Source organism: Aotus nancymaae, unplaced genomic scaffold (assembly GCF_030222135.1).
Source record: "Aotus nancymaae isolate 86718 unplaced genomic scaffold, 86718_ANA_hifiasm-v0.15.2.pri h1tg000041l, whole genome shotgun sequence".
In the NCBI taxonomy this organism is placed as follows: domain Eukaryota; kingdom Metazoa; phylum Chordata; class Mammalia; order Primates; family Aotidae; genus Aotus; species Aotus nancymaae.
In genome coordinates, this window is record NW_026988455.1 from 38058776 (window position 1) to 38086086 (window position 27311).

Below are 27311 nucleotides of genomic sequence, written 5' to 3' on the forward strand. Positions count from 1 at the left end.
ACACATACCCCCAGGCAGGAGACTGGAGGGCATTTCTCTGGTGAAGCAATGTAGCCCCATGTGCAGGGAAGAGGAGTGTACTTTCATTAGCATTTGGGAGTCACCTAGCAAAATAGCCAGGACCTTACCACATCACCCTGAGGAGAAGCCCACCAGCCAGCAGGCCTCACCAAACACAGACAGCTTCCAATCACACTTAAAAATAAATGGATAAGAGCCAGGCATGGTGGCTTACACCTGTAATCCCAGCACTTTGGGAGACTGAGGAGGGTGGATCAACTGAAGTTAGGAGTTCAAGACCAACCTGGCCAACATGGTGAAACCCCATTTCTACTAAAACTACAAAAATTAGCCTGGCCTGGTGTCACAGGCCTGTTAGTCCCAGCTACTTGGGAGGCTGAGGCAGGAGAATAGCTTGAACCCAGGAGGCGGAGGTTGCAGTGAGCCGAGATTGTGTCACTGCACTCCAGCCTGGGCAACAGAGCCAGACTCCCTCTCAAATTAAATAAATAAATAAATAAATGGATAATGCACCAAGTATTTGTGGACAGCCTACAATATTTTAGGAAAGACCAACACAAACAAAATAAATGGATCTCAAAGGGAAAAAACACAGTCAACAGCCAAAAAATACATTTTGAAAAGTTATAGTGTATCAGCAAGATGTACGATCATACTGGTGTCATGAAACAAGAAAAAGATACTACACAAAAGTAACAATCAGAGTAAAATAAGAGGTTATAACAGACAGAATTCTAAGATAGCTCCCAGAACCTGCCCCCTGGCATAGGTCCCCTGTATAACTCCCTCCTCTTGACTGTGAGTGAAAGCAGTGAATATAATAGGCTATCACTTCCGCCTTAGGTTTCTCGTCAGCAGCTGTTGAATTCATCAGAAGAGACACTATCTCAGGTGGACCTGACCTAACCAGGTGGGCCCTTTAAAAAAAAAAAAAAAAGATGAAACAGCAGAGAGACAATCTCCTTCTGGCCTTGAGGAAGAAACAAAGAGCCATCCTGTGAGCTGTCTACACAGAGGGGTGGCCTCTAAAAGCCGAGGGCCTCAGTGGTACTATAAGTACAAGAAAATCAATTCTTCCAATAACCTAAATGCACTTGGAAGAAGACCCCAAGCTCCAGATGAGAATCCAGCTCCAGCCAATACCTTGATTTCCACCTGGGAGACCCTGAACAGAGAAGCCAGCTATGCCACACCCAGAATTCTGATGTACAGAAAGTATAAGCTGCTAAGCCTGTGGTCATTTGCTAGGCAGCAATAGAAAACTAATACAGAGGCTGGGTGCGGTGGCTCACGCCTGTAATCCCAGCACTTTGGGAGGCCGAGAAGGGTGGATCACGAGGTCAAGAGATCGAGACCATCCTGGTCAACATGGTGAAACCCCGTCTCTACTAAAAATACAAAAATTAGCTGGGCATGGTGGCGCACGCCTGTAGTCCCAGCTACTCGGGAGGCTGAGGCAGGAGAATTGCTTGAACCCAGGAGACGGAGGTTGTGGTGAGCCGAGATTGCACCATTGCACTCCAGCCTGGGTAACAAGAGCGAAACTCCGTCTCAAAAAAAAAAAAAAGAAAACTAATACAGAACTCTAGGGAATTAAAAAGATAACCAAAACAAAACAAAGGTGAGAATATCTCTGGCAAATATTTAGAAAATTGAAGGTTCAATCTAAGAAGTCCAGTATCTTACTAATGGACATTCCAGAACCAAAAGAACAAAGAAGGGTCAGATAAAAACTCTAAAAGAAATAATACAAGATAATTTTCCAGGCTGAAAGAGTTAATCATAATCATTGGGAAAATGAACACTAAGGCACATCATTACAAAATTTTAAAACACCAACAATAAAGCAAATATTCTTAGCAAGAGAAAAAGTAGATCACACATAAAAGATTAAGAATCAAAATGGCACCAAGCCTCTCAAAAGCAACCCTGGAAACTAGAATGCCGCAGAGCCATGCCTTCAAAATTCTGAGGGAAACTGTTTTTTACCTAGAATTCTGATCAGCCAAAGAATCAATCCCAAGCTTCTATTTCTCAGAAATCTACTTGAAGATGTTCTCTGACAAAAGAAAGACAAAGGATCCAGAAAAATGAAGATACAACATGGCAGAGAATGGAAGTGGTTCCATACAGGCAAAGGGCCGCAGGAACCAAGCTGCTCAGACTGGAGGATGATGGAGAGCATCAGGAAGTAGGAGTCCAGGGAGAAAAAAGAAAGCTGCTGATTATCTTAAACATTTTAGAAAAGTATTATATATCAAGACTGTATAAAACAATATAGAAGTCACAGTGAGATAACAAAAAATGAGTTTTAAAAAGTCAAAAAGAAACAAAAAAAAGTTATATAAGCAGTGAATACTATTTAAACACCCATAATAAAGTAAACATTATATAGTAATATAACCAAAAACTGTGATGAAGTGCATTGAGGAGCAGAGGTGGAAAGGCTGGGTGCTGGGTGCTGAAAGATGAGAGCTGGGGCAGCTGACAAGCTTAACCCTTCACATACCCAACAAGAGGCCAAAATATACATGAAGATAATGCATGACGAGATGGCTCCGTCAGCCTATTCCTTAGTAATACAAAGCTAAGTACATGAACAAAGAGCTAAAAGCTGAAAGTGACATATGAGGAGGAGTGGCATTTGGGGCTGTGGACAATTTGAATTTTAGTACAATTATAATTTTTAAATTATGTGTTTGTGGTATTTTGACAACAATATTTCACATGCCCATAAGTTGCTCTATACTAAAGAGAAGCAGGTGTGTGTTAAATGATTTCCAGATAAGCAGTCTTACCTGCTGGTTCAGTTCAATATTTGGTTGAGTAAATAGCATTTCCACTATATCTGAAATTCAAAGAGAAAAGATACTTTTTAAGAATGAAAATAAGAAGCCCAAATCTAGGTACAATAATTTTATAAAAGAGAGATTCTTTAGAAGAACCATCAAGAAAATATTAACACATTTTGTAAAATTTATAAAATAGAAAAACTTAAGAACCTAAAAAGTGGAATTATTTAGGAAAATATACTTTTTCTAATAGTTTTGGCTTTTGCATTTTCATATGACACTTCTAGGAATATTTTTACGTTCATTATAATACTTTGTATTCATATAACTAACATGCTTATTAGCTAAAATAAGATAGGCTTCTTTTTAGGAGACAGTTACAAATTTTCCTTTGGCACTGCTATTTAATTTGCTGAGCTCTTCATTTATTATTGTTGTTGAGTTTGTTTCCTGTGTTATAGAGAGGTAGAAAAGCAGTGAGTGATAACATTTTTGGCCAGGATGAAATACATCTAAAAATTCAATTCGTCATCATTATTGACTATAACAGAGAAAGTATCAATGGAATCACTAACTTAGGCAAATGTTGGCTTTCTCTTGAATCTAATAGTTTGCATTAAACTTAAAACATAAATCATAAAAGCACACCTCGTGAAAAGCTAAGCTAGAGGAGCCAATTCTGCTCTTTTTTCCGTAAGATTAGATAGTGGTTTTGTTTTTATACTACTGCTATTTTCCGGTAACCTTTCTAAGCCTGAGAGAGGAAAGGACGTGTCCAGGCTTTCGAGAGAGAGAGGCCCATGCAGTGAGGCTGACTGACTACATTCTACCCACTGTTCTAAGAGCTCCCAGGATCAAGGCTTTCAGCTGGTGTTCTAAAACATTCAAAAAGAATAGCCAATGCTTTTTCTTTCTCTTTTTTTTTGTAAATCTGGCTCCCTTAGGTGAAACACATTTTCAGTAGCATAGAAACATATAACAAACAAAATGTAATACCTTTGTGACCCCCATGGCAAGCCCAGTATAAGGCAGTGCTTCCAGCTTTGTCTAAGCCATTAACGCCCACTCTGTTGTCCAAACATTCTCTCAACCAGCTCAAGTTGCCTGAAAGAATTTTACATTTATAAAAACACAAGAAAAAAAGGTTTCATTTTTTATTCTGAGTTTAAATCTATTTCATTCTGCATAAAGACCTGTCCATTAATACATTTATTACAGTACATTTTAACTTCCAGCTTATTAATAGAAAGTATTAACATCAATGTTTTTAATGATAGCTTAATGGGAAAAGTTCCCTACATGGGTATACTTAAGATATTTCTATTTTGTTAATGTGTGTGTGTGTGTGTGTGTGTGTGTGTGTGTGTGTGTCTGTATGTGTACACACATACATACATATTATTTTTTCTTTGTCAAATTCTGGAAATTGGGAGCAAGCAGATACTATTCATATTCATATTTACAATGCATCTTCAGTTCTTATAAGAAAGGCCAAACAACCTACTCAAAGCTGCTGCCCTTATATGCTAAACTATAACTATTAATTTAAAATCCACAGGCTAATATCCCAAATGTCAGTTTAGTAGTTTTACTTTTTCACAATCCTAACCAATAATTTCCTTGTGTACATCCAGATTTCAAAAAAAATCTAAAAATGGAATGAAATAGAGCTCACTGAGGCTTTACTAAAACTCCCCATTATCTACAGCAGGGTTTCTCAGCATCGGCCCTATTGGCATCTGGGGTTGATTTATTGTGGGAGTGCTCCTGTGTGCTGTAGGATGTGTAGCAACAACCCCTGCCTCTCCCCAAAAGGTGCCAGTAACATCCCTCCAGTCATGACAGTCAACATGTCTCCAGATATTGCCAAATATCCTCAGGGTTTGTGAAAGAGGAATCGCCCTAGCTGAGGACTACTGATCTACAGAACAAAGCCCAAGACCAGGCTCATCGTTGTTTGGCCAAGGATCTTCCCCAGGTTCATCCCTATTGTTTGTGCCCTCCCTGGCTAAATGCTCACCACACCAACGCTCTCCTAAATGCTGTACCCATCAGGCCCTTCCGTTCTCCTGCCCTCCAGTTACTCACCCTGGCCCCTACAGCCCGTTAAACACATTTCAATTGCTGTACTTATCATATCATATTTTATGATCTCTCTTTCCCCTGCCAGATATTGAGCTTTGGAAGTCACAGACTTTGACTTGCTTCTCCCTTCAGAAGTATTTTTTGACTGACATTTTAAAATTAAAATCACACTTCTCTAGCGTAATAGATGTTGGGACAGACTGTCTCTGGGGAAAGCAGAAATTTAACTGAGAAGGTGCAAAGGGAACTTTCTGGGATGGCAGAATGTTCTAGATCTTGATGCATTTGTCAAAACTAATCGAAATTTGTGCATTTTACTGTACTGCATACCTCAATCAAAAAGAATCACACCTACCTCTTTTTGCTGCTTCATGCAATGGATTATCAATGGATTCTGCCTGCTCAGCCACTAGGTTGAAAATAAAAAGCATTAACCCAATGCTGAATTGCCACACAAATGATTCACTGAAGCCACTCACTCACTACAGTCCCCCAGCTTCAGGAATACCAGGGCCTTCAACACAGTTTCCTTTACTTAACACAGATAAAAAGTAACAGAAAATCATATAGATAGTTCTTGCATTAAATGAAGCTGAATTATGTGTTAAGGGAAACCAAGCCAAGCAATAAGGCAGTAACACAGTAATTAACTGGAAGTATAAACAAAAAGAAACAAACCTGCATACCTGAGTTAAATGCATACTTGATATTACTCAAGTATTTAAAAAACAAAGTCACAAAAATGCAAAAGAAAGCTTTTGATGTTCATTTTTACATTTTGTAGATCACTCTGTTTTAAAGATGCCTGAAAATAATTCTGATTCCCTTGTGTGTATTTATATAGGAGCAGATGGGGGGGGAATATTTTGCTTCCTGTATTCAGAAAGAACAATCAGCATAGCTACCTGCATCTTAGAGATGTGTTCCCTGTTGTCCTAGAATCAGTAGGAAGTGTTATTAGGAAAGGGAAGAAAAAGGATTAAAATTCAGGAGCCTTGTTCATCAATTCTGTGCTCTTTTGACTTTACTCTGCTGACATCTAAATAAGTGTTTTATCTGTTTTCCCATTTCCAGCTAGAAGCAGCTTCATGGCAGGAGCCGTGTCTCTCATTGCTCAAGCTCCCCAAACTGTCAATGATAAGCATTTAATGAACATCACTGCCCTGAACATGAATTAACAAGGTCAGGTTTCTCCATCACAAAACAAAGGGCTAGTCTAAGAAATGATCTGCAAGATCGAGTTAATCAGCATTAAAAAAAATTGTTTTAAGAGTAGAAGAAAGTAAAACCATAACCGTTTCCTTGGAAACCTTGGGTTCTTTCAAGAATGCTATAATGCATTCTCTTAGGCCATAGAGTCTGGCTCAAGCACATCTGGTGTTCATGGCCAGTTTATTAACAGGAGGCTCATGGAATGGAACATTTCCTAGACTGACAATGACTTCATTGCCTTCTCAGCCACAGTGGCAAGCAGAAAAGCCTCAAGAACCAAAGCAATCCAAGTGAAAGTAAAATCACTCAGCAACACTTACCATAGTTGCTTGGAATTAGTCCAGTCCTGCCTTTCGAGGTGCCTTTCCACCAATTGGTATCGCTCTGGTAAAAGAAGAGTTAAACTAAGTGGCATTAAATCCAGACGGCATTCATTCACTTTGCAAATTATTTGGCTCCTAGGGAGTACATGTTCTACAAAATGTCCGCCAGCCCTACCCATACTATCAAGCTTCCTCATACCCTAGCTATGGGCATCCATCTCCCTTGCCACTAAATTACAAATAAACATGTTTCCGCCTGCAACAAATGGAATACGCTTCATCACAGACCCTCAACCACCAAACAAATCAGAAATAATATGAAACAGAAGGAAAAAAGTTACACTACTTTCAACTAGCTATACGATTTTGCGTCCAGAATTTCATTTCTCTTAACTTTGAGATAATTTTTTATGGGGGGAGGAAGTTCTAAAGATCTCTTTATATTATCTTCATTTTGAGGGTAACTTTTTTTATAGAAAAATTTAAACCTATAAAAAAGTAGAAAGAACAATGTAATGACCTTATATATATACCAGTTTCCCAACTGCACAAATCATTTATTAATGGCCAATATTATTTCATATATCTCCCCACAACCACCCTCCCCTCCTAGATTATTTTGAAATAAATTCTAGACATATTATTTCATCTGTAAACATTTCAGTATGTATTTCTGAAAGATATATACTTTTTGAAAGACAATTATGCCATTATCACAGCTTAAAAGTTTTTTTCCAACAATAATTCCTTAATATCAAATATCTAAGTCAATACTCAAATTTCCCAACAGCCCCATAATTTGGGATTCAAATAAGGGCTATACGATATGATTGATTTGTCTTTTAAGTATCTTTTAATCTATAGGTTCTCTCTCCACTCTTTTTTATCTCTTACAATAGATTTGTTGAAGAAACGATTTGGTTTGTTCTGTAGTTCAAACCTCTATGGATTTTGCATGTTGCAGCCCTGTGTTATCATTAAACATGTTCCTCTGTTTCCTGTATTGCCTGTAAGTTGGTCATTAGTTCTAGAGGTTTAATTAGAGTCAGCTTCAATTTTTTTTGGCAAGGCTATTTCCTAGGCAGTATTGACTTCTTCCATTGGGAAACACATACTGTCTAGTCGGCTTCTTTTTGTCATGTTAGTACCCATTGATGATCATTGTCTAGATCCACTATTTCCTGGGGGCTGCAAGATGGTGGCATTCTAATTCTATTATTCCTTCTTCATTGAAATAACCTGAATACCTCTTTAAACAAAAACTTTCCCTCATCAACTCCCAGGTTGCCTGGATAAGAAATTCATAAAGAAAACACAGTAAATGGTGATTCTTTCCCTTAACAGTTGTCAGAATAAAAACTTGGTTTCCTAGCATTCTCTCATGCTGACCAATGAGATATGTTCAGAAGTAACATGAGGAACTCATAAATTTAAATGTATTTAATGTGTTTCAATTCTTGGAAGTTGTTGCTCTAATTGATGCTCAAATTGTCCTATCTTTGGCCAATGGGAATCTCTTCAAGTTAATTCCCAAGTCCTTTCAATGTGACTCTACTGTCTTTGGGAACTTCCTTGTTTTCTAGTAAGAGGACGTTCTGGGTTTATCTTGTATCTCTGCTGCCCCTGACTTGGTACCAGCCATTTCTCAAAGAAGCCTATTCATTTCAGTGGAAAATAACATATTATTATTGGGTTGGACATTTTTCCTAGGTCCTTTAAAATAACAAAGCAGTGAATAATTTTGTTTTATTTTAGATAAAAAATACTGCCGGGCGCGGAGGCTCAAGCCTGTAATCCCAGCACTTTGGGAGGTCGAGGCGGGTGGATCACGAGGTCAAGAGATCAAGACCATCCTCGTCAACATGGTGAAACCCCGTCTCTACTAAAAATACAAAAATTAGCTGGGCATAGTGGCACACGTCTGTAATCCCAGCTACTCAGGAGGCTGAGGCAGAAGAATTGCCTGAACCCAGGAGGCGGAGGTTGCGGTGAGCCGAGATCGCGCCATTGCATTCCAGTCTGGGTAACAAGAGCGAAACTCCGTCTCAAAAAAAAAAAAAAAAAAAAAAAAAAAAAAATACAACATGATCATTCCAATTCAGATGAAGGAATACCGAGTTTTTCTTAAACTGTCATTAATCTCTTAAACTGTCATTAATCTTACATCTGTGTATCCTTTCTGCCATGCTGAAAATCCGTTAGCAACATCACTGCCCTAATGACTCATTTGCTCTAAACCACAATACATGTGCAACAATCTCAGAATTAGCATTACCAACATTTCCCTAACAAGAGCACGACTTAAAACAATTGACTTTTTTTGGCCAGTTATTTTTGTCCTTCATATATATATTTTTTTCATATGTATCTATGTCCTTCATATATATCCATATACTACCATGGATGTTCAGTCAAATTGCTGAGTTTTAAACTTGGAATATTTCCTCTCTGTGTGGTTATGCCAATTACTAGGGTACAATTAAGTTCACTTGATTCATTCTGCTTTTAATTTTTAGGGATTGCTTTTTACTTCAATTTTTAACTATGTCAAGGTTATATCAGTTCAAAGTCAAATTCACAAAACAAATATAATTTTCTAAAAATTTATCTTCCATCCATGTTCATTCTACCCTATTTCCCTCCCTCCACCTAGAGGAAGGATCTTTACTCTTCATAGAATAAAACTAAATTCTACTTCATAAGTCATCAGGGGTGTGTGTGTGTGTGTGTGTGTGTGTGTGTGTACACATACACTCTCACCCTTCAGAAGAGTGAGGATACACTATCTACATTTTTTCATTTTGGTTTTTTTTAAACTTAAATTACTTCATAATAGCATATAGAGATGTTACCCATTTCTTTCTATAGCTGCATAATACTCCATTTGTGGACAGACCAAAGCTTATTCAACCCTTTTCCTATTGATGGAAATAAGGGCTATTTTCAATCTTATGCTACTATCAATTGTGCTAAAATGAACAGACTTGTACATATGTATTTTTATGTAAATATACATTTAAATAACTTACAGTGTTATAGCTACATAAAACAGTCTTACAAATCTTTAGTTTATATGTGGTATTACAAGATGTTATCTGGGCTTACCATGTCAGTAATGTAGATAATATCACCTTCCTCAAAGTATAATTCATCTGGCTAGAAGAAAAAAAAAAAGTTTGACTCCATGTGATTTTTCATGAATTAGAATATAATGATTTAAAAACATAGATTCAAAATTCTATCATATTCTAATAAATAATGTGGTTTTATACACTTAAATAAGCACATAAGCCATATAATTAAACACTACTGAAAAATTAATACATGAATAGATGGCTGAATTTTTTTCCCATGATGAACTTCAAAGAAGTACATATATAAATTCTCCACACACATCTTATACTCTTCTACAACCAAAGCAAGACATTTGTATATCAAAATAGAATATTAATAAAACTTCTTCCTTGCAGAAATTCCAAAAGATGATATATATGTTTTCATAGAAAGATAAATGTCTAGAATTAAAACAAAAAAAAACAGCCAGAAGCTTGGTTTTCTCTTAAACAAGGTCTCAACCCTTGAACACTTTAATATCAACATCTACTATCCACTTATTTTGAGAAAATCATTATCCTAGCTCTTCATGTTCAGAGTGAATGAACATTTTCTGTATGAAAAAAATTAATATGTAATTCAACCATTAATAAGGCTAAAGAACTAAAAGATATGAATCAGTAACTCAGCTAGTCCAGAAACCCCAAGCAGCTCTGAGGGGCTGGCTAATTACACACACCATATGTGCTCTGGCCTGTACCAACCAAATGTTCTAAAAACTTTCTGAATAAAGATACACATGTTAAACATCTTTTCCCCATCAGCTGATAACACCATGACTTTATAAGTAAGTAGGGTGATGCCTACTGAGAGCAAATTTCAGATATTGGGAAATGTTTATAGTATCATGGTAGATGAAAAATGTAGGGCACAAAATTTCACACGTGAAAAGAACACAATTTGCATGAAATATACATAGAAAAATTTCCAGATTCTCTGTCATGACCATGTGTTGCTTTCATAGTTTTGGTGGGAAAAATACTGTTAAAAGAAAGGCTTTGATATTTCTAATTATAATTACTATTCCATACAAATTAAAATTATGCTAACGAAACAAGTTATTTCATCCAGCCAGAGGTGGTGGCTCACGCCTGTAATTCCAGAACTTGGGGAGCCCAAGGTGGGCAGATCACTTGAGGACAGGAGTTCAAGACCAGCCTGGCCAATGTGGTGAAACCCCGTCTCTACGAAAAACACACACAAAAAATTTTCCAGGCGTGGTGGTGCACACTCATAATCCCAGCTACTCAGGAGACTGAGACATAAGAATCGCTTGAACCTGGGAGGCGGAGGTTGCAGTGAGCTGAAATCGCACCACTACACTCCAGCCACCTGAGTGACAGAGAGAGACTCTGTCTCAAAAAAAATTGTTAATAAATAAAATTAAAAATAAAATATTTCATCCACTCAATTTTTCTGTTTGTTTACCTCCTTTCAGTAGCAGACCAGGGTAATAAATATGATTCTGCATTAGTAATTTATTTAGTTGTGAAACTGATCTATACTCTTATTATAAGTATTTCTCCATGAATCTAAATGAAGACTATAACAGCCATAAAATGCTTTAAGCAACCATAATACATGAATATTTAGATGCATTATGCATTCAAATCTAAAAATTAGCAAATGATGATTAATGATGCCCCCAAATGGCTTAGTCCTTTCAAAGGTAACTTCCTGAAATATCTACTACATTTATACTTTGATTTGCACAGACTAGTCTTACACATAGCACAAACTATGGAAAATTAGCTATATGTACTAGATCTTGTGACATACATTTTGATATCATTTTATTTTTATTTTTGTTGCTTGAATTAGGGAGCAAAAAGAAATTAACGACCACTAATATTCTCTGAAATCTATCTCTAATATGTTCTGATGATCAATGACCAATATCACTACCAATATGTAACAGATATGGAAAGTGACTATGTAAACAAACTATTCTCTTTAGTATTTATTTGATGCAAACTGGATCACTCCCAGAGAAGCCAGAAAGAGGATTCTCTCCCCACTACAGCATCCCAGCAGGACTCAGCAGCCACCCCCAACTAACATTAAGGTCGGCCTTTGCTGGCAATTTTAACACCATCTGACTCACTCTCTTTTAGATGGTGCTAAGGCCTGGGAGGGGAGAATGAAGGAAGAAGAGTATAAGGAAAACAGGATATGTGGGCTGCAACATTTTCCTGCAGTGACTTTTCATTTCCTGGAATTTGAAAGCGTTCAATTGCTTGAAGACATCTGTCTCATCTTTGAGCTGTCCTGGGCTATTCTTACTGAGTACATCTCCCAAAGTTAATCTCGCTCAGTTATGTCTTACAATGAATCTTCCTCAATCAGTACTCTCAGGAAGTTAAGAAGTCATCTTTCCCTACAATTTTACTTTCCTTCGAAAATCAGGAAAGTCAAATCTCCCTAAATGTCCACATTTAATGTCCACACTCACCCTTTAAACATTAAATGTCCACACTCACCCTTTAAACAAACAAACAAACAAAACACATTATGAAAAAGTACCAAACAAATAGCCTTTAAAAACAAAGCTCACACACAAAACCATTGTAATGAGTCTTTCTTATAAAAATAAGCAATGAAGTCAGGGGGAATAGGGAGTAACTGTTTAATGGGTACAGGGTTAATTTGTGGGATGATGAAAATGTTTTAGAACTAGACAGAGGTAATGAATTGTGAATGTACTAAATACCACTGAATGATACACTTTAAAATGGTTAATTCTGAAATAAGCCAGGACCAAAAAGACAAACATCACATGTTCTCACTGATTTGTGAGATCTAAAAATCAAAACAATTGAACTCATGGGCATAGAGAGTAGAAGTATGGCTACCAGAGGCTGGGAAGGGTAATGGGCAAACTTGGGGAAAGATGGGGATGGTTAATGTGTACAAAAAGATATTTAGAAGGAAATAATAAGACCTATTATTTGATAGCACATCAGGATAGTCAATAATAATCATACGTTTTAAAATAACTAAAAGAGTATAACTGGATTGTTTGTAACACAAAGGATGAATGGTTAAGGGGATGGATACTTAATATTCCATGATGTGATTATTCCACATTGCATGCCTATATCAAAACATCTCCTTTGCCCCAGAAATACATACATCTTCTATGTACTCACAGAAATTAAAAATTTTAAAAATGGTTAATTTTGTTATATGAATTTTACCTCAATTTTTTAAAAAATGTGATAAAGCCCAAAATAGTTAAAACTCTTAATGTCTTTTAAGTAATTCTTGTCCTCTGTGGTTTGGTAAAGTGCATCATTTGAGAAAGACCACTAAGTGCAGTCACTTCAATACTCTCAGCGCTATTTCAGTTTTTGAATTAATGGTTGTCGTTCAATAGTGGTGTCTGCCACAAGCCACCCATTAGATCAGACTTGTTTTTCAACTGTGGCCACGAGAACAGGCAGTCCATTTCAGTCCGGCAAAAAGTGACCTCATTTTTTCATCCTGAGAAATTACAGTAGACATTTATTCTTTTACTCCATAGCTCCCAGACACAGAATGCCACTACTCATAAAATGTCTTCTTCCAAATAAACTAGGGACACATTTTCCCAATCTAGCTAAGTGGGTAGTCTACCAAATTCTTCACCGTATTGGTGGCAGTACAAACAACAAGGTAATTTCGTGATTTTAAGAACAGATTTCATTTGCAATATTCACATTTTCCATTAAGAAACCACTAGCAGGACACCTGATGTAAATTGTTCAACAAGCATCTACTTTTAAATTCCTAGTATCATATTTAGGGAACAGAAATAGGAAAACAGTAACATAATGAAGTATGCACTGCTCTATTTCCAGATTGTTCTTTGGTTTTTAACTGCATTCCTCCTTTCCTCTCTCCTTGAAGAACAAGGTATCAGAATAAGTAAGCTGTTGTTCACTGGGATGTTACAGCAAAGAGTATACACTTGGTAACATATATTCCTATTCCCATTCCCATTCCATGTATTCTTGGTAACATGTAATTCCCAAGGCATTAATTTTGTTGGCTTATGCAAATATATATTTTATGAAAAGTTTAGAAAAACTGATATACTTTTGAAATTTTTCTGATTTGTCTGTCTGAAGCCCCCAAAATTAATAAAAAGAGAAAACAAATTCTCCACAGATGTTTTTATTTAACACTTTACAGTATGTATTATATACCATGTACTGTTCTGGGCATTTAGAAATATTAACTAATTTGTTCCTCACCAAGAACACTATGAAGTAGGTGCTATTCTTATCATCATGTTATAGACGAGAAACCTGTCCAAGGCCACAGAGCAGGTACATGGTAGAACCTGGACTTGAACTATAAGTCAGATTATAGAGTCCCTGCTCTTACCCACCACCTAGGCTTTCTCTCATACAAAAGCATCATGCATAGCCATTATTGGCCATCATGGTGTCATGACCAGGTTAAAAGCTGGTCGCCTTGGAAAATATTTGTCTCTATCCACCCCCAAATCCCCCACTCCCATAGTGCAGTACAACAAAACCAATGGCATCATATTTTACTTGCAAAGTATACTTGACCTCATTTAGTCCTCACAACTCACTAGGCTTGGCTAGGTCATGGATATAATCTGTATTTCACAACCAGGCTTAGAGAAGTTAAAGAGTCTGCTACAAATCAGAGTGAGTGGCAGGGCTGGGCTCCTACCTCAGCTCTTAAGATTCCCACTGTCCCTCCCCTACACATGGCCCTATTAACCTAGTACAGCCCAGCAAACTTTACATGACAGAGCAGAGTCCTGCTGGTTTCCCTTTAGAAATCAATGTACCTCCAGCGCACAGGAAATTCTGTTCTCTCCCCATCAGTCTGTCTTGACACTGGTCCATCCAGTCCAGCCAGGTCTGTGGTTGATACTTTATTGAAAGGAGCTGGGTGAGAAGAAAAAAACCAAATGGGGCTGGGTGGTGCCAACACACCCCTGCCTTTAAGCAAGACAGATGAGAAATGGGTTGGCAGGAAGAACTGGGAGCTGCCTAGTGTTCTTCCTTTTCAGTGGATCCCAAGACCAGGATTGGGTATTGCTGTCCCCATCTCCTGAGGGGGGGACAGGAGCTTAAAACTGGACCCAGGCCTGCCTGCGGGACTGCCATCAATGTCCCTCAGAGCCCACCTCAGCCTTTCATTATTGCCTGGTTCCAATGACTTCAAGGAGGCCAGGTCAGTTTGGGATGTGCTGTGGTGTATCTGTCCCTCCAGAGAAGATGGCTGCTGGTCAGAGGGGAGAAAGACCAAACGGCTTCCAACAGAAATTCTCTTTCAGAAAAAGAAGGTAAGACCAACCTAGTTCTGCAATGAGATTCAAAATTTAACAATGGGCATGACACGGGCACTTAACCAGACAGGAAGGCCTGTGAGAGCTAGAGGCTGCCTGCTGTGCCAGATGCTACCCCCTTCATACCTGGATTGAAAGGAGCTGAAAAGGGGAGAAATTTGGAGGCACCAGGGCTTGAGGTGGTCATTACTCACTGTAGCCTACAATCCTTGGGACTAAAAATATTAAAAACTACAACATTTTAAATATAATGTATTTTTTAAAGCCTAATGAAATAAATGTATATTTGCCTGTATATTCAATAATAACTAAGATTTCTTTTAAAGCAGTAGAGAAACTCCATCTTGGAGAAGAATTGGAAGTAAATAAATCAATACATACTCCATCAAAAATATCTGTTAAATGTCTATTAATATAGTAACCACTATTCCTTAGATAGTAACAATTACTCCTTAATAGTAACAGCAGCTTCATGAAATTAATCTCATTTAATTCTCACTAAAACCCTGTGGGACTATTATTATCCTCAATTTACGGATGAGAATACAGTGACAGAGAGGTTTGGTAATTTCCTCAAAGTGACATAGCTGCCCAAGAGGCAGAGCTGGTCCTGAACCCCGTGCTGTCCTGCTTCCTCCGATGCTGTGCCCGTGAGCAGGACTGAAATACCAAGTGTGGAAGTTCAGAGGCAGAAGAGGCAGCCCCCCTCCAGCTGGAGTGGTCAGAGAAGTCTTTATAGAAGAGGGAGTATTTAATGTGAGCTTGGAAGGGACAGGGCCATGGGTCTAGAAAGTGCTGAGCAATAGGTTCTACTGTGAGTCACATCTAGGCGGGATGGTTCAAGAAGGGGAAGGAGCAGAGCACACTGGGTCTGGAATAGGGGCTGGATTATACAGGATGACTTTTCTAGTCAAAGAAAAGGTTGAAGCAGGAGTTGGAAGCAAAGCCACCTTTGAGGAACACCAATCTAGTCCAGACTACAGATGGAATGGAGGAGCTAAGTCTGTAGGCGAGAAGTAAGGAAAGGCATAACCAGGTCATGAGGAAGCAAAGGGGAAGGAGGAGGTCGGTGAGAAAGGACAAAGGCGGGGCCTACGCAGCATACTTGGGGAGAGAGGAGATGCAGTCAGGAGTTACCTACAGTCTCAAAACAAAGAAAATTCAGGTCCCATTCTAGAGTCGAGGAGGCAGCAGAGAATGGTCTGTTCATTGAGTGTCCCAGGCTGGCATCTGACCAGCCATCCGCTCCCCCACTCTTATCCCCGTCAGGATCACAGAACCAACCAGAACACAACTGATAAGGACAAGCAGAGGCAAGGAATGACAGCACTCCCTGTGAGCAGGGCTTAAAGACAGCAGCCCTGGGCCTCACACTTCCCTGTTATGGGCTCTTTGTGCCCTCTCCCTACCACAAATTCTTGTTAGAGTCCGAACCCCCAGTACAGACGCCCCTGACACATGATGATTCAACTTAACAATTTTTCAACTTTACAACGGGCTTATCAGGGTATTAAATGCATTTTTGACTTAGGGATTTTTTTTGTCTTACAATGAGTTTATTGGGTTCATCATCAGCTGAGAATCCGTACTTCCAAATATGGCTGTATTTGGAGATAAGGACTTTAAAGAGTTAATTAAGTTAAAATGAGGTCTTTAGGGTGAGCCTAATCCAATGACTCGCATCTTTATAAGAACAGTAGAGGAAAACACAGACATATGGAGGAAAGACCACAAGAAGACACAGAGAGAAATCAGGCATCTACAAGCCAGGGAGCAAGGCCTCAGAAGAAACCAACCCTGCCAACATCTTCATCTCAGACTTTTAGCTTCTGGAATTGTGAGAAAATGAATTTCCTTTGGTTAAACCACCCAGCCTGTAGAACTTTGTTATGGCAAGCTCAGTAAATTAACACTACCCATTTCCAATCCCTCACCAACACAGGAAAGTAGTCAGTGGAATCTCTTGGTGAGAAGAATAAAAACCCCACCTTTCTTGTTCCAGAAACATTTCGGGTACAAAGTCTTGGGAGAACCATCTGAATATGCACACCCCCATGTTAGCTTATTAGTGGTTACCATATGCTGGCGCTCACCATATGGTAGGCCTTCAATATTCACCCCACTCCATGCTCACGGCAGGGTTCCACTGCAGGAATGGTATCCCCGTTTTCACATGAGGAATCAATGGCCGTGAGGTAAGAAAATCCACACAATAAGTAAATGACAGATTTGGGATTTGAAGGCAGGCCCTGGCCTGATGGCAGTGAATTGATGTTCAGTGTCACTTGTTCTGTGTGACCTTCTGAGTTGCCTCTAACTTTGGGGACAGCAGGGTTTGGGGAAAACCCAGATGAAGCTGGCAGCAAGCTGACTGCCCACAGAGCAAAAGCTCTGGTCCCTAGCATATAAGAGAGAAAAGCCAATGATAGCAGGTTTCCCCTTGATATGGTTTTGCTGTGTCCCCACCTAAATCTCACCTTGATTTGTAGCTCCCATAATCCCCACGTGTTGTGGGAGGGACCTGGCGGGAGATAACTGAATCATGGGGGCGGTTCCCCCATACTGTTGTGGTAGTGAATAAGTCTCACAAGATGTATCGATTTTATAAGGGGTTTCCCCTTTCACTTAGTTATTCTCTCTTGTCTGCTGCCATGTAAGATGTGCCTTTCACCTTCCACCATGACTGTGAGGCCTTCCCAGCCACGTGGAACTATGGGTCCATTACACCTCTTTTTCCTCTATAGATTACCCAGTCTCGGGTATGTCTTTATCAGCAGTGTGAAAACGGACTAATACACTCCTTCTCCCCAAGAAACCTTGGTTTCCATCCTTTGCCTCCTGTCTGGACTCCTTGCTTCACTATCTAGTCACTACTATATCAAAACCATCCACTCACCTCCAATCTTACCCAGAGCAAAATTCAAATGAGATCCACAGGCCCTACATGCTCCGCCCTTCCAATCCACCCCAACTCTCGGAAGCAGTCTCTCACCACCCTCTCTTGTGTTTGCAACTTTCGAAGCCACGCTGTCTTCCCTGCTTTTTCTATTCTAGCATCCACCAAGGATGCTGTCTGCACTTGTTGCTCCCTCACTTCCTTCAGGTCTCTCCCCAGAGGCCACCTCTCCAGAAAGGCCATCTCTGAACACGCTATCGAAGACAGTACTCTTTTCTCCACTAACTTCTTTGCCCCTCACCCTCCTTATTTTTCTCGAGAGTACTTAGCCTCTGACAGTCACATTTATTTGTCTACTTACTGTGTGTCTCTCTCCACTGGATGAGACTGTCCTTTCTGTCCTTCTGCACTAGTCCCAAGGCCTGGACCAGTGTCTGGCATATAATAGGCACTTAATAAACCACAGATAAATGGATGGATACCAGAAACTATAGTAATGGAAAATGCACACTGCAGAGAAATAAACAATTGTTCTAGAAGGTTAGCAGTAGGTACCTTTATGAGCTATTTTGAGGTAGAGGGTCAAGGGGAGAATGCAGGAAGGTCTGCATGAGATTCAGAAGAAAGATGACTAAGACAAGGTTGCTGTGCTTCGTATGGGAGTCACTCGTCAATTTGAAAGCAGTTGGTGTCACCATGTGGGAAGAAGCTTTACAAGGTGGAAATGACTTCAAGATGCAGAAGACATGCAAATCAGCCTGGGGCTTAACTTAAACAGCTCTGGACCCAACATCTATCCCTGAGAATTACCTAGGTTTATCAAAGAAAAGGCAAACCATTCATACCAGAGGAAGTGTCTAAATGAAATTATCTTAGGTTTTTCTGTCAATTTTAACGTAAAAAACTGAATACTTACAGTTCTGGGTTCAAATGTATACAGTGCTCTGAAGACTTTAACTTGCCCTAAAAAAAGGAAGAAAAAACAACAACTGAATTTTTAGTTCCTGAATTTGCTTTTAATAATAGCATTATCCATTATGTCCTTCAGAATTCTCGAACTAAAAACCCATATGATTAAGTCGAACAGAGGATACTATTGGCTGGAAAGGGAAGAGAGAAGGGAAGGATAGGGAGAGATTTGCTAAAGGATACAAAATCACACCTAGGCAGGAGAAATAAGTTCCAGTGTTCTATACCACTGTAAGATGGCCATAGTTAACAATTATATATAGTTCAAACAGCTAGCAAGAAGATGTTAAATTTCCCAATACAAATAAATAACAAATGTTTAAGATGATGAATATGCTAATTACCCTGATCTGATCACTACACATTATATGTATCAAAACATCACTATGTAATCCATGAATATGTAAAATTATCTGTCAATTAAAAAATAAACTTTAATCCCCAAAAGAAACACCTTCTGTGAAGAGCCTCAACACATCAGCCCAGCGCTACAGCCCCTCTTGCAGGCGCCACCAAGGCAGGCCTGCTTGCCATTGTCAAAGTGCCAGCCAAAAGCATACTCAAGGACTTTGATGGCACTGGAGCCCCGTTGCTCCCTGAGGCTATCATGAACCCCCCACTGGCACCCTATGCTACTGTGACACCCAGCACTTTAGCCCACCACCAGTCCCACCAGCAGGCCCTGCAGCATGCACAGACCCTGGCCCATGTCCCTCCCAGATGCTGCAGCACCCTCAGGGTATCCCGCCACCTCAGGTACTGTCCCACCCTCAGAGCCTCCAGCAGCCTCAGGCCCTGGCTCACCAGTGTCTCCAGCACCCCCCACAATCCCTTGCTGCATGGAGGCCAGAAGATGCCAGACTCAGATGCCCTCACCGAATGTGAGCATGTCTACCTCAACCATCCTCCTTTCAATGGCGGCCACCCTGCAGCACAGCTAGCCCCTGGTCCTGAGTAGCATCATGCACCAGATCAACCAGTTTTGCCAGACGAGGGCAGGCATCAGCACTGTCTCAGTGTGTGAGGGCCAGATCACCAACCCCAGCCCCATTAGTCAAAGTCTACTTATCAATGCAAGCACCCGGGTGTCAACCCACAGCGTCCCCACACCAATGCCTTCATGTGTGGTCAATGGAGCACACCTATGTGGCCACCACCACGTTGCCTGCTGCAGGTCCTGTTAACCTGCCCACAGGCATCTCTTGAGCCTCCCACTGGCTACCTTAGCAAACTCAAGCTAGTTACCTGGAACCAGTACCAGCTGGCCACCTACAACAGATGTGCAGCGAGGCTGGTGGTATGTCAGCCCCTGGCCTGACAGGCAAGTATGTGGCAGGATGCAAGTCGGCAGGGCCTGGCTTTGTGGGCAAGGCCCCTGCCTACCTGCAAGAACTCTGCCTGGTGCAGTCCTTCCATCTGAAGCCATTCCTGGAAAAGTCAACCCCATCCCCACCAGTCAACAGCCTGGCAACCCCACCAGCCTACCCCAGTGGTCACTACTTCCAACCCCTGTGGAACAACATTCTGCCCACTCCCAATAGCGACAGCTCGGGGCCTCAGGACCTTGCCACGTCATTCCACGGTGGGCAGTCCACAGGTGTACCCCTCAACTGTGTGGCAGCTCCTGGGGCCCACTACCGAGCAGGGACCGGGGCAGTCCAGTGGCAAGCCAGAACAGCTTGATGCAAAGTAGATTACCTAAGTGGGGATTTCCAACAGGCCTGCTTCCAAGAACACAACCTGGCCATCCTGAGCAAGGCCCACCAAGCCCTGGCAACCAAGCCCCCGATCCCACAGATAGTCTAAGTCTTCATATTCAGCACCACGGTATAGATAGGTAGCCCTGGTGCCCTCCACATGCAACACATCATATGTCACCCACCTAGGTTTAGTCTTTTCAGTAACTGGATAGTTTCAAAGTTTCACCACTCCAATGTGATGATTCTCAGATGTCTAAGAAAGGGAATTTGGTGGGATCTAACTGGGGGTAGATGGGGTCTTCTCATCCTCCCCTCCAGCAACTTTCGGTTTTACGTTACAACCTAAGCCCAAGCCCAGGCTTTTCTCTCCACTGACTGCCTGTCAGCTAGTCTCTCCACCTTGGCCATTTCCAGCCAGCTCCCACCCATCTTGTTTTGAACCTCTGCCTGTCTCTCTTAGGACGACTGAGGTGTGGGTGGAGGGAATGCCCTAGTTGAGATAGTGTAGGTGCTCAGGCCCCTAAGCCAGGCCTCTACCTGTTGCTGTCCCTGTCCCCCTCCACCCAGGACTAAGAAGCAAGATTTCCCAAGTGCTCTGGAAACTAATTCCTTATTCACCCAAAGATCTCAAATCAAAGCTGACCTAGTCTTCATACCCTTCCAGTTCCTCTCCATTCCTCAAGGCTTTGTTTTGTGTCTACACTGATCCCGCAGCCACTGCACTGGCCCTTGCCACACTTGACCTCAAGGGCATCTTGCAGGTATTTGACCATTTCTTCAGATATGGGGGGGAAAAGTCTTTGTATTGGCATCTTGGTTCCCGACTCCCCTTTCCAAACCCAGAAAAACACAGTGACTTTACAACTTGGCATACCCAAGATCCCTTCTCACTGTTGCCTGTCCCCTAACTCACCTGCTGCCCACAGCCCCTATCCTTTCCCCCTCAACAAAACAAAACAAAACAAACAAAATCTATCTTACTTGAGGAATTAGGCAGGTAAGGAATTATCACATTGGAGTTTGGGATTAAACACCAAAAAAAAAAAAATTGCATTTGGCCCTCTCTACACTGGCTAAGAATATTGCTCTACACTGTAAGTTTTAAATGTTACATTTCTGTATGAATGTAGTGTGGGTTTGAGTAGCGTTGTGTATGAGTGGCCCCACCGGTAAATTGACCCTCTAGTGTAGCCCCTCAGTTTAAAGAAGGAAAAAAAAAAGCCTTAAGCTCTTTGAATATTTCCTTTACCAAATGAGCATGGTTCTAACACCTGGAGAAGAGCCTGCATTGGAAACAGCTCCTCCTGCCCTCTGTCCATTCTTAGAGCATACCCTTATCCACTCCCTGCTCAGCGTGTCTCATCTCCAAGGACAATTAGCTGGCTAGAAATTTAATACTTTTCTGTAACTTTAAACTTAGACTGTTTTGTTATAAATTTTTGTACCCTTCTGTTAAAGATGCAGCGTTGGGCTTTTTTATTTTTTAAAGATGAAATAAGCCCTTACCTTTCCTCTTGTCTCTGGGGAATGTGAGCTAATGGTTCTTATTTAAGATTTTGCATTTTGTTCACTGTCCACTACTGTTCTTTAGCCAGAAATTCTCTAGTGATCTGAAATAATGTGACTGAAGACCAGTTTTTAAATTATGTGTTGGCAAGTTTCCTTATATTTAAAAAGAAAAAGGAAAAAAGAAAAGCCTAATTGTATTGTGCCAAATGATAGCATCATGAAGTCCTAATTTATTGTCTAAAATAAATAAATAAATTTTAAAAAATATATCATCATTATATATGTCAATGTGACTGCAAGTCTTGTAAATCTACCCAATAGCATTCAAACCCTGCCTACCTGCCAACAGCAAGCTTGCCTGCTCCCTATAAAACCCCACGTCTGCGAGGAGTCCATGTGACTTCTCCGGCCCCTCCTGTTGGACTGCAGAACCTCGCCCAGGAGCTGAATAAATTCGCATTGGATCTTCTTGTGCTGGCCTCAGTTTCTTCATTTTAAACTCAGCAAGAACCCAAGGACCCTTACAGTGACTACATAGAAAAATTATATAAGTAGCAGCAGCAACTATTGTTGTCATTATAAAAACACTGAATGAAATATCTCTATCCAAGAAAAAAAAGCCTGTGGGAGAATTCTATTTCAGAATTGAGTCCCTTTTCCACCTAGCAGATATTTTTTAATATTTCTTAAGTGAATGCAAGAATAGACACACACCTCTGAAAGATGACTTTGCTTCCTGCTAACAACAGGAGCTACATAGTTATTTGTGCTTAGGTTCTGTCCCATACAGAGTCCATCCAACGCTTCCTGCTAACAACAGGAGCTACATAGTTATTTGTGCTTAGGTTCTGTCCCATACAGAGTCCATCCAACGCTTCCTGCTAACAACAGGAGCTACATAGTTATTTGTGCTTAGGTTCTGTCCCATACAGAGTCCATCCAACGCTTCCTGCTAACAACAGGAGCTACATAGTTATTTGTGCTTAGGTTCTGTCCTATACAGAGTCCATCCAACGCTTCCTGCTAACAACAGGAGCTACATAGTTATTTGTGCTTAGGTTCTGTCCCATACAGAGTCCATCCAACGCTTCCTGCTAACAACAGGAGCTACATAGTTATTTGTGCTTAGGTTCTGTCCTATACAGAGTCCATCCAACGCTTCCTGCTAACAACAGGAGCTACATAGTTATTTGTGCTTAGGTTCTGTCCTATACAGAGTCCATCCAACCCTGAGATCTAAGTTTAAAAATCCAAACATGACCATCTTAACTAAACAAATACCTAATGTGAAAATCTACACTGGCAATCCACCCGCCTTGGCCTCCCAAAGTGCTGGGATTACTTACAGGCATGAGCCACCACCCTTGGCCAGCATTGTTATTTTTTAGTATTTTTCCTAAATATATTTGATTCACAATTGGTTGAATCCATAAATGTGGAACCAGTGGATACAGAAGGCCAGCTGTATATAAGTAAATTACAAACTCAAACAATACAGGAAAAGCCTATAGATAGCAAAAGAAAAGGGGGGGAGGGGGAATCTCTTTTAATAAAATAAATAGATTTAGAACAGATATCAAAATAGGACTATCTATTTGAAAGCTATTTAAAAGCTTGGCTGGGAGCAGTGGCTGATGCCTGTAATCCCAGCACTTTGGGTGGCCAACATGGGTGGATCACTTGAGGTTAGGAGTTTGAGACCAGCCTGGCCAACATGGTGAAACCGCATCTCTACTAAATATATAAAAATTAGCTGGGTGTGGTGGTGTGTGCCTGTAGTCCTAGCTAATTGGGAGGCTGAGGCAGGAGAATAGCTTGAACCCAGGTGTTGGAGGTTGCAGTGAGCTGAGATCACACCACTGCACTCCAGTCTGGGCAACAGAGCAAGACTCTGTCTTAAAATACAATAATAATAATAAATAAAATCTCAGTTGCAATACTAGAAGAACCTTTACAAATGATCATCTAGGACACGAAAATCATTCAGAACAGTGGCCTCCAAGTGGGATACAGGAAGACTACTTCAGGAATTATTTACATTTTTAATCTTTCTTATTCTTTTCTATTCCTATTTGAACATGTTTTATGATAAAGCAGCATAGAATAATACACATATAACTTATAAATTCATATACATTTATCTAGAGTGAATACTCAAAAACCTTTTGTGGATCAACTGTAAGCATTATGAAGACAAGTATTTTTGTTCCTTTATGAATGAGATACCCAAGTGCCTACTACAGTGCCTGGTACACACGAGGCACCCAATAATTATTTATAGAATGAATAAAGGAATAAATGGAAGCATGAATTTTAAAAAGTCTGAGGCCAGGCTGGTGGCTCCTGCCTATAATCCCAGCACTTTGGGAGGCCAAGGCAAGTGGACTGCTTGAGGCCAGGAGTTCAAGACCACCCTGGCCAACATGGTAAAACTCCGTCTCTACTAAATATACAAAAATTAGCCGGGCTTGGTGGTGTACACCTGTAGTTCCAGCTACTCAAGAGGTGGGAGGCACAAGAATCACTTGAACCCAAGAGGTTGCAGTGAGCTGAGATTGCACCACTGCACTCCAGCCTGGGTGACAGAGCGAGACCCTGTCTTAAAAAATAAATTAAAATTTAAAAGTCTGAAACCAGTATCTTACAACAGTACTGTCTGATTTAATTCCACACAATAATAGAAAAGTTCTATGTGCTAGTCACATGTAGCTTCTGGGCACAAGAGATGTGGTTCATGTGACTGAGAAACTGATTTTTATTATTTTAGTTAATTTCCCACATGTAGCTGGTGGCTAGCACATTGAAGGATGCAGGTTTAGAACATCAGAAAATAGGATATGACTTAATGTCCATTAAAAGGGGATTATGTAAATAGATTCTGATTTGTCCACATGACACAGTCATTTTTAAAAGAATACTGCACATTATTCACAATACTCAAGATATGAAATCAACCTAAGTATCCACCAATGGCAGAATGAATTTTTTAAATGTGGTACATATACATAATAGACTTATTATTTTTTAAATGTGGTACATACACATAATAGACTCAGCTTTAAAAAAGAAAGAAATCCTGTCATTTGTGACAACATGGTTGAATGTGGAGGACATTATGTTACGTGAAATTGGCCAGGCATGGAGAGATGTGATTTCACTCATGTGGGATCTAAAAATGTTGAACTTAGAAACAGACAGTAATACGGTGGTTGCCAGAGGCTGGTGGGTAGGGAGACTTGGGGGGATACTGGCTAAAGAACACATATTTCTATTAGACAGCAGGAATAAGTTCAAGAGATCTCCTGTACATCACGGAGACTACAGTTAATAACAACGTATTATGTACTTGAAAATGCTGAGAGTAGATCTGAAGTTCTCACCACAAAAAAAAAATGTAACACACGTGTTAATTAGCTTGATTTAGTCATTCCACAATGTATGCATATCAAAACATGTTTTACACCATAAATGTACACAATTTTTACTTGTCAATTAACAAGAAGGACTGCCTGGCCTAGGTAACATAGCAAAACCCCATCTCTACAAAAAATACAAAAATGAGCTAAGCATGGTGACATGCACCTGTAGTCCCAGCTACTAGGGAGGCTGAGGTGGGAGGATGGCTTGAACCCAGAAGGTGGAGGTTGCAGTGAGCCGATAATGGACCACCGCACTCCAGCCTGGGCAACAGAGTGAGACTCTGTATCCAAAAAAAAAAAAAAAAGAAAAGAAAAGAAAAAAAGAATGCTGCAGACAGAACCACAGACACTGACACAGGAAGCCACTCAGACATTAAAAAGGGATTGGGGCCAAGCACAGTGGCTCATGCTTGTAATCCCAGCACTTTGGGAAGCCAAAGTGGGAGGACTGCTTGAGCTCAAGCGTTCAATACCAACATGAGCAACACAATGAGACCCCAGCTCTACAAAAAAAATTTAAAAATTAGCCAGGTGTGACATGGAAAAGAATCTACGGGAAAAAAAAGGCAGGTTTAGAACAGTAGGCAAGTACCATCCTGTTTATGTCAACAAAACACACACACCCACTCAATGACAGCACCAACTGTAGGAGGCGTCATATTCTTCTTGACATTTACTGTTTACATTCATTATACCAAGCGTGTATTACCTTTATAATCAGTGAAAACAGGAACAGAGTGCTCTGGGATTGGGAGGAGGAATCATTCTCCTTCTAAACATCTTAATATAGAAGAGCAGCTCAGATACCTGTTACAAGGAAACACTCTTTTTCACCATCATAATTCCAGAGCCACAACTCTCCTGCTCTACTAGAAGGAGCTTAATAGGCACACACAAAAGTGAAAACTTTTTTGGGTCTGGACTTTGTCTTTCACTCACATAGACTGAAGAAAGGAAACACCAAGCGGAAGGAGGAGCTGCCAGAAGAAATAGAGTTTTCTGCTGACTAGATTGTCTCTCTGAGAACAGAGATTTGTTATCTCGGTAATTTTGAACTTTCCAAAGAGAAGCTATACGAGGAAGCAGTCCACTTGTGACCAAAATCAATAATGACAGAACTTTCTTGTTCCTCTGAGGGAAGGCAGCGATGAGATGTGTTACGGCTAATTTTGGAAACAAGATCCAATGCCAACTAAATGGGTGGAGGTGAAATTCAACAAAAATTACAGAACCTGAAAACAAGTATGCGGAGTTGGACTAAATCACTGGTTTTTGTAATTGTATCTTTCGTGATCGTCTTACTTAAATATTCACATCTGAAAGTGGGAGATTTATTTGCATTTTGATTTATACTAAACATTGAACAGCAGGCAACTCCTTACACTACCATGCAAAGGAATATTCTGTTATTGTAGAAAACACTTTTACATACAAAACCTTATTTATTGCCTAATATTGGGACATTAGCCTTTTGTGGATTCCTTTTCATCCATACATTGTAAAAATTCTGGGATTAATTTATTCCGTTCTCAAAATTGAGTCAAGTGGAAATGAAAAAGGCAATAGAAATAGCCTCAGAATATGAAAGAATTGCATAAAAAAGAAACACAGATGACTTTTATGATTACTGTTTAACAACCCTGGATATTATTATTCTCAAGAAAACAATAATACTTAATTTGTTGATCATTTTACATCATATTTATTTCAATTTTGAGCAATGTTCTATAGGTCTATAGGTTTACACAGTGTCAAAGGGAAGAAATCAGAGAACTCTGTGTTTCTCTATTATTTTCCCCGCAGACATCTTTAAAAAAAGAGAAAAAAAGCAGTAAACATCTTAATAGATTACCAGGAGGAAGCACTGATCAATTCCAAATTTACTTGGAAGGAGGCTAAATTAGATGCTTTCCTCAGGCTCACTCAAGCTTGATCATTTTCTCATCAAAGTCTAGTGAAA

General features: G+C 40.1%; 1 protein-coding gene and 1 pseudogene across 1 annotated transcript in view; one reads left to right on the forward strand and one right to left on the reverse strand.

Annotated features, from left to right (window-relative positions):
• Positions 1-27311, reverse strand: part of OSTF1 (osteoclast stimulating factor 1) — a 60835-nt gene that overhangs the window by 10190 nt on the left and 23334 nt on the right. The window contains exons 2-7 of the mRNA XM_012454243.3: positions 18671-18717; positions 9539-9589; positions 6431-6494; positions 5254-5307; positions 3810-3917; positions 2820-2869 (exon numbers count right to left, since the gene is read on the reverse strand). Of these exons, the coding sequence (XP_012309666.1) occupies positions 2820-2869; positions 3810-3917; positions 5254-5307; positions 6431-6494; positions 9539-9589; positions 18671-18717 (374 nt within the window). The remainder of the gene's footprint in view (positions 1-2819; positions 2870-3809; positions 3918-5253; positions 5308-6430; positions 6495-9538; positions 9590-18670; positions 18718-27311) is intronic.
• LOC105718511 (protein FAM222B-like) lies at positions 19198-20564 on the forward strand (annotated as a pseudogene).